The sequence below is a fragment of the Helianthus annuus genome, chromosome 15, assembly GCF_002127325.2.
Source record: "Helianthus annuus cultivar XRQ/B chromosome 15, HanXRQr2.0-SUNRISE, whole genome shotgun sequence".
NCBI classification, from domain to species: Eukaryota; Viridiplantae; Streptophyta; class Magnoliopsida; order Asterales; family Asteraceae; genus Helianthus; species Helianthus annuus.
Window position 1 is genome coordinate 7,820,407 of NC_035447.2, and position 16,709 is coordinate 7,837,115.

The 16,709-nt window shown below is 44.6% G+C and overlaps 1 protein-coding gene across 1 annotated transcript; it reads left to right on the plus strand.

The window, feature by feature from the left end:
- Positions 1–12,886: 12,886 nt before the first annotated feature.
- LOC110910372 (putative pentatricopeptide repeat-containing protein At3g25970) lies at positions 12,887–15,774 on the plus strand. The gene has a single exon (XM_022155042.2). The coding sequence runs from the start codon at positions 13,040–13,042 to the stop codon at positions 15,092–15,094; it is 2,055 nt and encodes a 684-aa protein (XP_022010734.1). The 5' UTR covers positions 12,887–13,039; the 3' UTR covers positions 15,095–15,774.
- Positions 15,775–16,709: the final 935 nt, after the last annotated feature.

Genomic DNA, 16,709 nt, shown 5'->3' on the forward strand with positions numbered 1-16,709 from the left:
CTATGTGGTGTCACTTGTTTATTCAAACTCTTACTGGGGCTGCTCGCGCCTGGTTCGACAGCCTCCCGCCAGGAAAGATTAAATCTTGGGTAGATTTCAAGACGTAGTTTTTGAGCTACTTCAGCCAACAACGACGCTACCAGCGTGACACAGCTGGAGTAGAAGATATCTGGCGAAGAGATGGTGAAGGTCTGGAGGACTTCATCACCCGTTTTAACAAGGAATGTTTGGAGATAGGCGGCGTCAGTGAACAACTCATGCGTTGTCACTTCAAGAAAGTCATTCGCTGTGATAGTCTCATCAGAACTATCACAGGCAAAGATGGAATGCCAAAAGAGTGGGATAAGCTCATGGAAGCTGCAAAAATTGTCGCGCAAACTGAAGAATCACTCGCTGGAAACAAGAGTTATTACTCTGAAGATCGATTCTCCAGAGGAAACACACGCGACAACAACAAGCGCAACAAATACAAGAGTAACGATTGGAAGTCTGGGAGATCAAGAGGCCACGATGAAAGGCCGCGCTATAGGGAGGACGCGCGTGAAACAATTGACCGAATCGGCTACAAGAAAGCAGTCAAAGATGATAATCGTGACAAGCACTGGACTCCGCTCACAAAAACGCCAAAAGAGGTATTGATGACGAAGAATTACGATTTCAAGGCTCCCAGGCCTATGACAAACAAGAAGGGGCAAGACCCCAACTTGTACTGTGATTTTCACAAAGACTCAGGGCACTTGACCGATGACTGTTACAGTTTGCGCCAAGAGATCGAGAGAGCGCTTAAAAGTGGTAAACTAAGCCACTTGGTGAAGAACGTGCGCAAAGAAACTCGTCAGCTACAGCGCCACGATGAAGGGAATCATAAGAAGGTCCGACGCCTAGAGACCCACATGGTCAACGGACCTAGATATAGCGCGAAAGAAAAAGGCAAGCACCCCTATGAGCCTTCTTGGCAAGAGCAACATGTCATTTTCCCGGTAGTGCGAGGCGGTCCTCGCGCCACACGTCCTGTCGTCATTACCGGTATCATCGGCCATTATGAAACGGAGTACATATTCATTGATCCAGGAAGTACAGCTGACATCATTTATGAACAGTGTTTTAACCAATTGGATGAAGAAGACAAGGCGAGACTCGAGCCAGTCGACTATCCCTTGTCTGGATTTTGCAATGAGATGGTTTTCCCTCTCGGTCAGATCAGTTTCCCCGTCACACTTTCTGACGGGAAACATTCAAGAACAACAAGCGTTAATTTCATGGTGATGCCCGTTAAATCAAGGCATGATGTGTTAATTGGGAGGGAGACCCAGGGCGAGCTAAATATGGTAACTTCAACTCCCCACTCTGCGATAGGGTTCCCAACCAAAACAGGAGTAGCAATCATCTATGCCAAGAAGGAAGTGATGTCAACCGAAGAAATGCGCCCAACGAAAGCGGCGAAGGTTTCCACAACCGAGCCCGAAAAATGGGTTTTAAACCGCAAATACCCAGAGCAAACAGTGACAATTGGCCACGCCATTTCGTCAGACATCCGAACGCGTTTAAAGCAATTGTTGTTCCGAAATATGGATATATTTGCCTGGACCCCGGCAGACATGACCGGTGTCCCGCGCAACATAACCGAACATTGTTTAAACACTTACCCCTCTATCGAGCCAAAGGTCCAACGAAGGCGCAGCTTAGGAGCAGACAAAACGAAAGCAATGAATGAACAAGTATGCGAGCTACTCAAAGCTGTGATCTTGCGAGAGGTACGATATCAAAGTTGGGTTGCGAACCTGGTGATGGTTGAAAAGTCAAACGGCGGATGGCGAATGTGCGTAGACTATACCGATCTCAACAAGGCATGCCCAAAAGATTGCTATTCCTTGCCTGAGATCGACAAAAAGATAGACTCTCTCGCGCCATATAGATAGAAGTGCTTTTGGGATTGCTACAAGGGTTATCATCAAGTTCAGATGAAACTCGAAGATGAAGACAAGACAGCCTTTAGAACTGATCTTGGAATCTTTTGCTACACAAAGATGCCTTTCGGCCTGAAAAATGCTGGCGCAATATACCAACGCTTGATGGACAAGACCTTCGCAGGGGACATCGGAAAGCATATTGAAGTTTACATCGATGATCTTGTGGTTAAAAGTCCCGAAGAGGACTAAATGTTGAAAGACATCGAAAAAACGTTCAATTCATTGCGCAGTGTAAATATGAAGCTGAATCCAGCCAAATGCTCTTTTGGCATGGAAGAAGGGAAGTTTTTAGGCTTCATTGTCACAAACGGCGGTTTTAAAGTGAATCCAGAAAAAGTCCAGGCCATAGAGAGAATGCCATCGCCGCGAACCATCAAAGAGATGCAACGGTTGGCCGGCCGCCTAGCCGCGCTTAATCGTTTTCTCTCCAATCACGCCGCGAAGTCGTACCCCTTTATTAGCACGTTGCGCAACTGCGTGAAGAAACAAGAATTCAAATGGACCCCCGAGGCAGAGACAGCTTTTCAGCAAATGAAAGAGTGCCTGATTGAACTCCCTACCCTGACTGCGCCGTTCGACAAAGAACCACTCATACTGTACTTGTCTTCCTCGGATAAGGCAGTAGGGTCGGTATTATTGGTGGAGAGAAACGGAGTTCAAACTCCAATTTATTACGTCAGCAGGGTACTCACTGACCCAGAAACAAGATATTCCACGATGGAAAAATTGGTTATTGCGCTGCTACACGCCTCCCGAAGGCTGCGCAGATACTTTACAGGGCATGTGATAACCGTGCTTACCAATTTCCACATAGGCACGATATTGCAAAAACCAGAGACATCAGGGCGGTTAGCAAAATGGGCCATCGAGCTGGGGGGCCATAATATCTTGTACAGGTCGCGCCCAACCATTAAGGGCCAGGTCCTAGCCGACTTCATCACAGAAGTGCCGGCCGATAAAATCAAAGAATGTGAGCTAGTGTAGACTCCTGAAAAAGACGTGACAGATGAGACTTGGATGCTTTATACTGATGGAGCCTCAAACGAAGATGGCGCGGGAGCAGGATTGCGCCTAGTGAGCCCTGAGAATCATGAATTTACTTACGCCATCAAGTTGGACTTTAAGAACACCAACAACGAGGCGGAGTATGAAGCATTTCTGGTAGGCTTACGCCTCGCCATCAAAATGGGAGCCAAAAGTTTACGAGCACATGTTGACTCACTCCTGATAGCCAGCCAAGTCAATGGTATATACGATGCAAAGGGCGAAGTCATGGCCCTGTATCTGGAACAGGCAAAAGAATTGCTTCAACAATTCAAGTCTCACAAAGTAATTCACATCAACCGCTCCGAAAACAAACCGGCTGATGCCTTGAGCGAACTTGCTTCGACTTCTTTTCAACACCTTGCCAAGGATGTAAGAATAGAAGTACTCAAGAACCCATCAGTATTGCTGCGACAAGTAAACGCGATCAAGATGGGGCAACCATCCTGGATGACCCCTATAATCCAATATTTGCAGGAAGGGATACTCCCTGAAAACAAAGCAGAGGCTAGGCAGATTCAAAACAAGGCCCTGCACTACGAAATGAATGGCGGTATTCTGTACCGAAAGTCCTTCTTGGGGCCACTACTGCGCTGTGTGGACCCCCAAGATGCGAACTACTTGATCAGGGAAATCCACGAAGGGATCTGCGGCATTCATTCAGGACCACGCATGGTTGTCGCGAAGATCATGAGCGCGGGATATTACTGGCCAGGGATGCATGTCGATGCCCTGAAGGAGATCCGCAAGTGCGACTCCTATCAGCGACATTCTCCAAAAACCCTGCGCCCCAAGAACGACCTTATCCCTGTATCCACTGCATGGCCTTTCTAGCAGTGGGGAATCGACATGATGGGACCCTTCCCAGAGGCTCCTGGCACCGTAAAATTTATAATAGTAGCCGTGGATTACTTCACAAAGTGGGTGGAGGCCAAAGCTCTGGCTTCAACTACAGCTATGATGGTGCGCAAGTTCATTTGGGAACACATCAGCTGCAGGTTCGGCCTACCACTCAAGATTGTAACCGATAACGGTACCAACTTTGCGTCTGAAGACCTCCAGAATTGGATGAAAGAGATGAAAATCGAGCACACTTTCACATTCGTTGCGCATCCGCAAGGCAACGGACAGGTAGAAAGCGTGAACAAATGTATTGTCGAGGGGATAAAGGCCCGACTGGGCACAAGGCGAAGAGGCTGGGTAGATGAGCTCCCGAGCATCTTGTGGGCTCACCGAACCATGCCAAAAACTAGTACCGGCGAGACCCCTTTTAGCCTAGTCTATGGCTCAGAAGCGGTTATCCCGGCTGGAGTTGGCCTACCCTCCCCGCGCTTGACAACAGTCAACGCAGTCGACAATGAGGCAGAGAGACGTCTTGACTTGGATTTGTTGGAAGAAAGGCACGAAATCGCGCGAATCAGAGAAGCCAAGTACAAAACACAACTGGAGAGGTACTACAACACAAGAGTACACATCTGTACCTTCACTCCAGGAGAATACGTCTTCCGAGACAATGAAGCGTCAAATGCCGAGCGCCCAGGGAAGCTAGCACCCAAATGGGAAGGCCCATACTTGGTACACGAAGTGCTAGGCAAAGGGGCTTACAAGCTACGCACCCTAGATGGCCACATCTTACCGCGAACATGGAATGCGCAACAACTGCGCAAATTCTATATGTAACTCACCTCGGCCTTGATCCGTTAACCGCTACTATCGGCCACGCGCCTTTTTACTTTCCTATGTTGGCTATACGCCCTTTACAATTAATGTATGTTAGCCTAAGCGCCCGTTTCCAAGTCAATGAAAGCATACGACATGTTTTATTACTTCTTTCGTTACAAATGCATGTTAAACTTCTGATTAGCACGAAAACACTCCAGCAACTTACAAGCTCTCAAGCAAGAACACCTCCAAGGTCCTCCGCGAACAAAGCGCGAGACCGGGCAGTTCCACTTACTCGAAGAGACTTCCATTTATTCGAGCTAATTTAACCTAAGTTTTTAACAGCAGTGCAATAATTGTAACGGGAAAGAACAAGCAAAATTCATTCAATATAAAACAAGCGCAGCAGCGCAACGTTGTACATTCAAAGAAAGCAAAAAATTACAAGGCACAAAGCCTAATCGTCAAAGCCTATTCGAGTGCATGTTGATCACCATCATCATCGCCATCATCATCGTTCCCACCACCATCATCATCATCGTCATCATTTCCACCATCATCACCAGCTGGTTCCTCTTCATCCGATAACTCAACAGTCACCGGTGGATCAAGAATGGCCTTGAGGCGCTGGCACCAGTCATCCTTCTTTAAAGCCTCCACTACCAAGTCTATTACAGGCAAGGAAAGGTTATCATAAGCACTCTCAGCACGCGTCAACTCAATAGGAGCTTGGTCAGTCACCGAGCAATGACTCACATCAAACTCTTGTCCAAACATCTCCTCAACGTGTTGGGCACATTCCAGATACCCTCCTCGATGACCGACTGCGCGCGCAGCGTCGGTCAGAGCAGCAACAGCGCGGTTTAGCTCGCCAGCATTGAGGATAGAGTTGGCAACCTATAACGAAAGCTGCGTATTAAAGGCAACCCTTAGCAAATTAAGCTTATAAGTGCAAACTTACCAGCACTACTCCACGATTGAGCATCCACTCGGCCTCAGAGACAAGTGTATCAACGATACCTTGCGCCTCAGAGTAGTTAGTCTGCGCTACATTAAGGGCGGCGGCACTGACAGTGCGTGCCTCTTCTGCAGTGGCAGCCTTAACTTTCTCCGCTCCGAGGTCGATCTCCAAGGACTCGCATTTATCAATCTGATCATTCAGGCGACGTTTAAGCTCAGCAATCTCGACATCCTTGGCATGCAGATCCTTATCTTTGCTAGACAATTGCGCCTTCACGACAGCCAATTCAACCTGAAAAGAGAAAACACTTAGGCTATTTCGTAAACAGCATAGCAAGAAAGAAAGAAAGTGGTAAGCTAACCTCAATCTGCTGCTTGGCAGCCTTTTCAGCCTGTGCATCCTCAACCCTCGCAGTAAGCTCCACAATCTTAGCTTCAAGGTCAACAATTTTGTTCCGAGCTGCGAACGCGCGCTCATTATCTTTCTCGCATATGCGCTTAAACTCGGCCTTCTCCTTGGCCAGTTGCTGTTCAGCAGCTTGGAGTTTATTTTTCAGGCCCTCACGCCCCCATTCCTCTGCCTTCTTGTCCGCATCAAACTTAGCCTTCTCCTCATCAAAGGCAGCTTTGGACTTCTCAAAATCGGTGATACGCTTCAGCATCCGCTTGCGATAACCCTCCCAATCTGCCCGCTCCCTAACCATCGTTCGCCACTCACGAACTATCTGATGATTAGCGGCGCGTGCATTGGCCTCCCCGATCACATAAGTTCGGTACAACATTTCATGGGTCTTCGCCCTCTGCCGGTTAACCTCGCCGGGAGTAATAGAGTTTAAAAACCAATCGCGGTAGGGCCCGAATTCCTGAAAAGTGTCCCTTTGCTTCAAACCCCAGGGAGCTTGGTGAGGAGCGCTACCACGTTCTTCCTCGGTATAACTCTTATAGTAGATATCACCGACGGTATCCTTTGCCCCAATGACATTTGGGTTGTAGCCCCCAGCCCCACCAGAGCTCGCGCCGCTGGAAACATACCGACCCGACCCTTGGTAGTAACTATCTTTGTGCGATCATGAGCCTCAGTATGCGTGGGGTGGGTAAGTTTCGTAACCTCAGGATCCGTCCTCCTCTCAGGACCCTTAGTGATTTCAAAATCCGGATCGTTTACAGGCCTTTCCATAGCCTTCTTCAGCTCCTTCTCCTTCTCCAAATCAGAGGCTCTCTTCCTCTTCGCCTCCTCAGCTCTCTTCTCCTCAGCCTTCTTCTTCTCCGCTTCTTCAGCCTTCCTCTGCTTCTCTTCCTCAGCTTTCTTCCGACGCTCCTCAGTTTTTCTCTGCGCCTCGGCAGCCTTCGCCGCATCCCCCTCACTAACATTTTTATCCTTAGCAGTCTGGGAAGATTTAATGGTAATCTTCGGCCTCTTCGGCTCTGGCTCAGTGAATGTAACCCCCTTCTCCGGGGTCTTCTTCTTGATTTCTGCAGAAACCAAGTAATTAAACATGGGAAATAGCAAAAGGAAGAGAAGTCAAGAGTTTACCAGGAGAAAATCTATAGAGAGAGCGCAGGTTGCTCGTTTTCCCAACCAAGGGAATCGCACCAACCACCGATGCGGAAGCCACACCAGCTGTGGTCTCACTCCTAACTCTTTTTTTGCTGACCAACTGGGCAACAGCCTCCTCTTCTTCTTCAGCTTCCTCTTCTTCATGCGCGGCAGTTGAAGGAGTCGCGCCAGCATCAGGGTTACGAGAACCCGCGCTTCCTGAACTCCTTGAGCCACCCGCTCCAGCCTTCGTCTCCGCTGTGCGCGTTAAGCCTTTAAGTGAATCACTAATTATCACATAATCGTTTAAGTCACTCTGTCGAAGGCGAAGAGTACCTTTACCAGCAGCAGCGGTTGCGCGACTACTACCAGCCCCCTTACTGGTCACCTCGGTATCCAAGTTGGCTTTTTTCTTCTTCTTCAAGGGTTTATTTTTCTTCTCTTCTAGGTCCACCCCCAGGTCGCGCAACACACCTGCAAAGATGTTAGACCACGGACTTAGCTCGCCGTTTGAAGACCCTACAAACTTCTCGCTGGAAAGATAGACAACCTCTTTCCCAGCAGAAGTCACAGAGCGCAAAGGACGAGGTTTAGGGAATTGCACACCTTCAGTCGTGGTAGGCGGCGAGGCAAAGGCATCAGCAACCGGATACATGAAATTGCCTCTAATCTGCTCGTACCAGCTTTCCTCATCCTCGAGCAGTGGGCGCACGCCCATAGATCCATCGAAAGTGGCGAACGCAGCTTGATACAATCGCGCCTCTACACGTCAAAATGCATAAGTACAATAAAGCATAAAACATGAAACAAGGGAAAGTAGGAAAATCACTGACCTTGATCACTAATCTTCAGAATCGGCACCTCCTTGCTGTCTGGTGACCACTGGTCACTCATGCGCGCCGCTACCAGAACATTTTCTCCAAATACCCGGTTAGGGGTAGGGGTCAACTGCTGATACCATTGTTCGTGTTTCGGGATCGGAAGATCCTCTTTCAGCACCGGCTCACTCCAATCTCGGAAGGGCATGGCAATCGGCAGCACCTCTTCTCGAATGAAGAAAAATTTGGGTTTCCAGTCGTGGAAACTCTTTGGTGGGTTTAGCAAGATCTTCTTTGCAGCACCACGGCTGGTAAACGAGAAGAAGCCCATCATCCGTTGGAGTTGGTAGAAGGCCCGGAACTTCTCAACAGATGGCTCGATGCCATGGGCTCGGCATAGAAACTCAAAGTGACGAACCCTAACCATTCTAGGAGGGCTCATCTGAGAAAGATGGAAGTTGTAGTGGTGCAATATATGCCCCATGAAGTTCGTTGCTGGTAACCTAAAGTTACCTTGAAGAAAAAAGTCTTCAAATAATGTAATGTAACCCGGCGGTGCGTCGGCGGCAGTCTGGTTCTGAGCCGGGTAACGAGCATCCCACTCCGGTGGAAACCGGAAGCTCCTAACAATCTGCTCGAAAAGTCCAAGATCCCACCGAAGAACGGGAACAGGACCCTCTTCTGTGGAAACTACCTCCTGGTGTTCTTCAGTCATCGTGAAAAAAGATGCAAGTTTCTGGAAAAAACTTGAAGATGTGAAGAAAATCTTGAAGATCTGCTACAAGATTTGAAGATTCAAAGAGGAGAAACGAGAGAAAGTTGGAAAGCAAAGAAGAGAAGTGAGAACCTCTCACATCTCTTCGGATATATATACCCATCGCATTTAATGCGATGGGTAAACGTGCCGCTTTCGCCGCTAGGCTAACCAACGAGAGGCTGCCACGTCACACGGAAAAGCAGGGTTGACGGTTACCACGCGCGCGTGGGCCTCACTCTCCTGACACGAAGTGCAACCGTCGCAGGCGGCATGATGACATCCGTGCCAGGGGTCAACTCAGACGTCGCAATCACCGACTTATCTCACCAACTTGCCAGAGTTTAAATTTCGAAGTTTCTCCCGCCATAAAATTACTATTAGCTTCATGCAAAAGCTATCAAGGGCGCGTAAGTTAACATCACCTTAGCAACACTTCGCGTCGCGCCACACCAACCAAAAGCAAGACACATTCCCTTCAACTTTTATTTTTTCTAAGTCCAGAGCTCCAACCACTTGCGTCGCGCATGGTGCAGCACTGGACTGGGGGGACTTGAAGGGGTATGGTCCCAAAAAGCCACGCAAACCTCCATCAAGGTTGTGCGTGGGACCATACTCCTTATCTTAATAAACTTCCTATCAAGAGTCTCGTGCGAGATACACCACTTTCTGCTCTACGTCGCGCGAGGTCCCGCCCACAAGAAGTTCTGATATCAACACTTAGCATACTAAAAGAGAACATGGGCATACTAACCCGCGCGGGGTTACTTAGATGCTCAACAGGAACCGCATAGGAAGGCAGCACAAGGCTACCTCCAGCGGTACACAAGGTACAAGTGGCAGTGAAAAGAGCCAATGAGCGTCCAGTAGGCTCTGGTCAATCGTGCGCCACGATCGTCTGACGAGAAGTACGTAAGGACGCCTATGTGGCACCAATCAGGGGACGGAGACATCTGTCCCACGATCTCCACTTGTCTGCTGATGGCAGAAGAGCAGCAGGGCCGACAACAACGACACGTGGCTCCAATCAGGGTGCGCCAGCACCGAAGAACTTCTAGAAGCCACTAAACGGTCGACACTAGTGAGACAAAGAGCACATCCGTTGTGTTGTCCATTTCCGGCCCAAGGCCCATCAGCCCATATCCTCTTACACCTCTCCGGCTATAAATAGAGACCTAATTCCACAGGTTAAACATTCTATTCCCTCGACTCGCACTCTTAACACTTGATTATCCTCCCAAAGCAGTTGCTTATTCTCACGCCGGAGCCTGGTTAAGAGGGGAACCCCCACATTCCCCTCTTAACGAGTAACGGTGTTTTGTTTTGCAGGATTGAACCTCAAGTCGGAGCTCAAGTATTTATAAGAAGATTAACCATTATGGTAGAAACATAAACCAAACTGATTAGTCCCCATAATTAGTTCAGTGTTTCTTCAGAAGCCCTTATTGATTGACACGTGTCCTAAAGTTAGTTTCTTCTATTATAGTAGATAGATGAATTTCTTTAATTCTAATTCCGTTAAAATATTCAAATTCTTTTGTAAACATTTCATATGGATAAGGAGTGACAGAGAGTTTTTTTTCTTCAAATTTCCCTTAACAATATAAAGAGAAAGAGTTGTAACAAATAGCATGTGTGGGAAACTCATATGATGTTAACTTGTTGCAATCGACTAAAAATCAAAATATCTTTATTAATAAATTTTTTTGATTGAATATAACAATAAATATTAAAAAAAAAACAGCATTTTTATAATGTTCAATAAGAGCATGCATAACGTAAGGTTTGGAATCCCCGTCCAAAATTCAAACCACACCTTCGGGACTAGCATAGTTGGTTGACTGGGCTGGTCCGGTTTTGTACCAGTACGACTTGGAATGGTGGGGACCATATACTTACGAACCCTTTTTTAGTGTAAAACGTGGGATGTGATGTGGAGGTTTAGAATTGTTTAGTGTTGTGGGAAAAAGTAAGGTTTGGAAATTGGAATTATGGTGTTTAAAATGATATGGCATTCTGACTAAGCTAGTTTGGATTTGGACGTTAACTAGTTGTGGATGCTCCAGCCTATCCGGATACACCATAGGGTGTGCACGGTTTGGTTTGGTTTGGTTTGATGTGGTGCGGTTTGGTTTTATTGTAAAAACAAAACCATAACATAAATGTTTGGTTTTTGAAAACCGTTCTCTTTTGATTTTAGCAACGGTTTGATTTTCCGGTTTTTGAAACAAAATTACATAAGATACAAAAATAAAATGTATAATATAACATTTAAAAAATCTTTTTTAAATGTTTACATTTCACTTATTATATTTAATCATTTTAATTAAAATTGTTCACATAAAGGTAACATTGTAATCTATTATTATGTTTGTCAAAAGTTATTTATTAAGACATTTTCATTTCTAATAGAGTTAACTGCCATTTTCGTCCCTGTGGTTTGGTCATTTTGGCCATTTCAGTCCATTTTTTAAAAATGCGCCATTTTCCTCCCCCACGTTCTGGAAAGGTGCCATTTCAGTCCAAAAATCATAACCCAGTTAAGTCAGTTTGTAAATAAGGACTGATTGTGTAAATTTGTAACATAAAGGACCATTTAAGTAAAATGTATAAATATTAATATAATTATAAAATATATAATATATATATATATATATATATATAATGTATACATAGGAACGGAACCGGAGCTCCGGTAGTCACCACCGCCGCCGCCGGAACCGGAGCTCCGGTGGTCACCGCCGCGCCGCCAGAACCACCACCTTCATCATCATCATTTCAATCATTTGAGAGCATCCGCAATCATCAGACATCATCATCATATCATAATACATCTTTAACTTCATCGTTCTTTCACCGGTCACCATCTCCGGCGACTGCATCGTCACCATCGACCAGCGTACACCGATCATCTTCTTCAAACACCGAACAACTAGCTGCAACTTCGACGGACACCAAAAACCTACAACCCTTTCCGATCATCTTCACTGTTTATCTTCACTCCAACCTCCATTCTTCTCGACCATCACTCTCTCGTTTTCGTCAATCATCTCCGTCGACGGCCTCCGATCTCCGATCTCCGGAACCTGCAACTTTCTTCATCTCTTTCACATTGCTATGCAATTATTTGAACCAGAAACCCCACTGATCAAAACTTTTTTGTTGGATAATTTCAAATTGCTATGCAATTATTTGAACAAAAACTGTTGGATTCCACCACATTATACACTATACACTGAATCCTCATATTGCATATAGAAATACAAAGTCAACATCATCAAACACAAAACTCCTAAAAAATCACCATAAATCTGGGTTTTGAACTCATTATTGTTCATCTAACCACCACTCTCCACAACAAACCATTCTCTTCATCATCGGAATACCGGACTTGATATAACCACCATCATCATCTCCGACTATCTTCGTCAATGTCCGTCTTCATAAACACCATCCACCACCACTTCACCGTTCCACACCACATTCACCGTCACACAGCGACTTCGATCACTTCCATTTCCACCATCAACCTCCGCCGTTAATCCAGCACATCACCTCCGATCGACAACCCCAACCATCGTCACCCAACCTCCACAACCGTCCCCGCTACTGCGACTCGTTGACGGTGATACTCCGGCCGTCGAGGCTCTGGCCGTTCATTGTATCAGAACTCTCAACCTCGAGAGTTATAGTCTTTTCGGTTTAAAGTTTTTACAAAGATCCGCATCTTGAAAGATAACTAAAAGCAAATTATAGTTTGTGTTGATTGAATCGAAGAGAGAGAGAGTGGAGAAGAAGGTTTGTTGCAACTTCCTGTTGGTGTGTGTTATTAGGAGATGGTATTAGTTTGTTGTTGCAGTGTTTTCTAAAGGGTTGAAGAAGGGTTAAGGTTTTACTTAAATGGTCCTTTATGTTACAAATTTACACAATCAGTCCTTATTTACAAACTGACTTAACTGAGTTATGATTTTTGGACTGAAATGGCACCTTTCCAGAACGTGGGGGAGGAAAATGGCGCATTTTTAAAAAAATGGACTGAAATGACCAAAGTGACCAAACCACAGGGACAAAAATGGCAGTTAACTCTTTCTAATACTATAAAAATCATTTTTTATGGTTCGGTTCGATTTTCATTCCCGTTCCCGCCCCCATTGTCGCCACCATCACGACTGTCAATTTCCTATTCAATCACTTTGATCGGTACAAATTCTTCCTTTCTTACTGCTGCTCCTCTTAGTTATTGTTTTAAGTTATGAAATTGGCACCAACGAAGTTGACCCTGTTTGCGAAGTGAATGATCCAATTACGCAGGGCTGCTTTGTATGCCCTTCAATCAAACCACTGTAATATAATCAAGTCAGGAACCATCGGGGATACTTACACTGCCAACATTCTATTAACAGGTTATGTCAAAAACCCACAACTACAACTTGCCCACAAGTTGTTCGATGAAATGCCTCAGAGAGACGCTGTTTCATGGAACTCGTTAATCTCGGGATACGTCAACCACGGGGTTCTTGAGAGCACCTGGGCAGTTCTAACGCGTATGAAACATTGTGGGTTTTGGTTTGATGAGTACACATTTGGTAGCATACTCAAGGGTGTTGGTTCTAATGAGTGTCTCTTTGCCGGGCAGCAATTGCACGCGTGTATCGTTAAAACAGGGTATGAACAGAATGTGTACTCGGGGAGTGCTCTTTTGGACATGTATGCGAAATGTGGTAGAGTGAACGATGCACGCAAGTGTTTTGATTGCATGCCTGAGCGTAATACTGTGTCGTGGAATGCTTTGATTTCGGGATATGTTGAAACCGGTGACCGTTTCAGTTGTTTTTCGTTATTCAAATCTATGCATCGGGAAGGCGTGAGGCTTGACGATGGCACGTTTTCTCCCCTTTTGACGTTATTCGATAGCCCTGATTTATATAAACAAACAGTGCAAGTCCACTGCGCGATTATAAAACATGGCATGTTATCTGATTGCTCTGTACTTAACGCCACAATCAGTGCTTACTCGGGATGTGGGTCAGTCGAAGATGCAAAGAAAGTCTTCGACAGCGCAAGTGATGAGCGGGATATTGTCAGTTGGAACGCCATGCTGGCGGCTTATCTGGAACATGATAAACGGGTCCTTGCGTTTAACCTTTTCTCTATGATGCAAATATTGGGATTCGAACCGGATATTTATACGTACACTAGCATGATAAGTTCTTGCTTTGAAGAAGAAATTACAAACCAAGGACAACCTTTACACGCATTGGTAATCAAAAGAGGCGTTGAGCGTTTGATACCGGTTTCTAATTCATTGATGGCTATGTATAGTGGATCAAATGGCGTTTATATGGATAACGCGATAAGAATATTTAACGAAATGGAGGTTAAAGACCATGTTTCTTGGAACTCAATGTTAACAGGACTCTCGCAACATGGGTTTAGTGAGAACGCGTTGAAGCTTTTTCAAATAATGCAATCTGGGAATGTGGGGATGGATTATTACGCGTTTTCTACGGTCCTTAGATCTTGCGCGGATGTGGCAGCCTTACAGTTAGGTCAACAGATTCACGCTTTGGCGCTAAGATCGGGTTATGAGTCTAATGAATTTGTAACGAGTAATTTAATAGTTATGTACTCTAAGTGTGGGACTATTGAGGATGCTAGAAGATCATTCGAGACTTCATATAAGCAGAACGCGGTTACTTGGAACTCGATGATGTTTGCATACGCTCAACACGGTCAAGGGCATGTTGCGTTGGATCTTTTCTCTCAGATGAAAATAAGTAAAGTGAAAATGGATCATATAACTTTTGTTGCGGTTCTAACAGCATGCAGTCACAACGGTTTAGTCGAAAAAGGATACGCCTTTTTAAAAACTATGGAATCTGGTTACGGAATTTCACCGCGAATGGAACATTACGCTTGTGTGATCGACTTATATGGACGGGCGGGTCGTCTCAAAGAGGCAGAAAACATTGTTAAAGAAATGCCGTTTCAACCTGATGCAATGGTTTGGAAAACGTTATTAGGGGCGTGTAGATTATGTGGTGACGTTGTGTTAGCTACACGCGTGGGGAAGTTGTTATTGGAATCGCAGCCGTACGACCATTGTACTTACGTTCTTTTGTGTGAGTTATATGGTCATCTTAAGTGGTGGGATGAAATTGCGGTTTTAAAGAGAACGATGAAAGAAAAGGGGGTCAAAAAGATGCCCGGTTGGAGCTGGATAGAGGTTGGGAACCAGATGCATGCATTTCATGCTGCTAGCCGTTCACATACTCGAAACGAGGATATACGTCAAATGCTGAGAACACTAACAAACGATATTGCGTATTTAGATAATATTTATGAATAACTGTAACATTGGATCAAAAATATCAAATCTTGATCACTACAAGACCTTTCAAGATCTTAAGTCTGATCGCAATTAGCAATCTTTTCTTCCTTTAACTTTGACTTTGACTTGTACTTTGACTTTCGAAACACGGGGTGTTACATAACATAATAGATTGGTGTCTGGACGCCTTTTCATTTCAATCCAGTTGCAGCATCGATGCATATCTTGAGGCGTTTCATCCATGTAAGACTAGGATTGTCCAAATGTTTATCGAGACTTCCATTACAAGCATGCTCGCGTGCATGCAGACCCACATGTGAATATTATGCATTAATATGTGTATTCAAATGTAAACATGGATAATCAGAATGGAAATATGGATTTATTTAGGATCCAAAACAGATCAGAAACCCATGGTCATTCACTCATTCACCTATCAGCCTTCTACAGAAGCTAAATAGGCGGTAAGCATCCGCATTAGGTAATTTTCATATCGTTTAGTTTTTTGTTCTAAACATGAAGAGTTTTACTTATTAGGATTTTTTTCTTAGTTTTATTATTCGGGTGATCTAAAACTGCACCCATGGTTTTAAAAAACGCTTGAGGCGTGCCTTGAGGTGAAACGACCAAACAACGAGTATGAGGCACGCCTCATGCGGTTTTTATTGTATATGCGCCTCAGAGGGGCTGGGGCGCTAAGAAAGGCTGCGCCTCTGGGGATTTTGTTAGTTGTTTATGACTTTTTGTGTCAATTTCAAGTATATTATGTCTTTTTTATGTGTTTTTTTGTTGATTTTGACGAATCTGATGATGAAATTAATTAGTATTATTATTTTTATAATATACATAATTTTATATTTATTTATTAATAGCGCCTTGGCCTTACCGAGTGTCTTCATAATGGCTTTGGTATTGAACCGTGGTCAAGGTATGTCGAGCACTTGCTTTTTGAAGTGCTAATCCTATTCCCTACAAACTTTTGATTTTTCTGAACTTTTTAAATCATTTTCTGCATTTCATACTGAAATAAACCTTAATTTTTTGTTGATAAGAGTGACTGAACTTATTTATTCTGCAGCTGTTCTAGGCATGGTACTGAAATGGAAAGCAACCGGTTAGTTATCTATTAGGTACAGATATAGTAGATATAGTGAAAAAGTATAAACAAGTAAACAAAAAAAGAATAAACAAAAAAGTTAATATTAATAATACTATACAAAAAATTCAATAAAAGGAAATGCTAATCATAAATCAAATATAGTAATATACACGAGTGTGTGTAGACAAAAGACAATGAAACACATGGTGATAAATGAAGTTCCCGACGAAGACAAGAAATGAGTTGATAGTTACTTTAAAGTGCCCTCGACCACCTGTCTCCACAGTCCACGGCATGCCATCTCAATCAACCATGAGGAACACGACAGGCCATATAGTCTCGACTTTCTGGCGACCAAGTAACACCTCCAGCTACTTCATTCATTGGTCAACAGCCACCCAAATTGAAAACATGAACCAATCAGGTAATGATACATTGACCAATCACATAATGACACATGGACCAATTAGGTGAAAACATTGTCCACTCGAAATGGTAATTGTTATATAATAAATAAATGTAAAATTGAGTAGT

Coding starts and splice junctions, on each gene's coding strand:
- LOC110910372 (XM_022155042.2), top strand. CDS start 13,040: ATGATCCAATTACGCAGGGCTGCTTTGTATGCCCTTCAATCAAACCAC.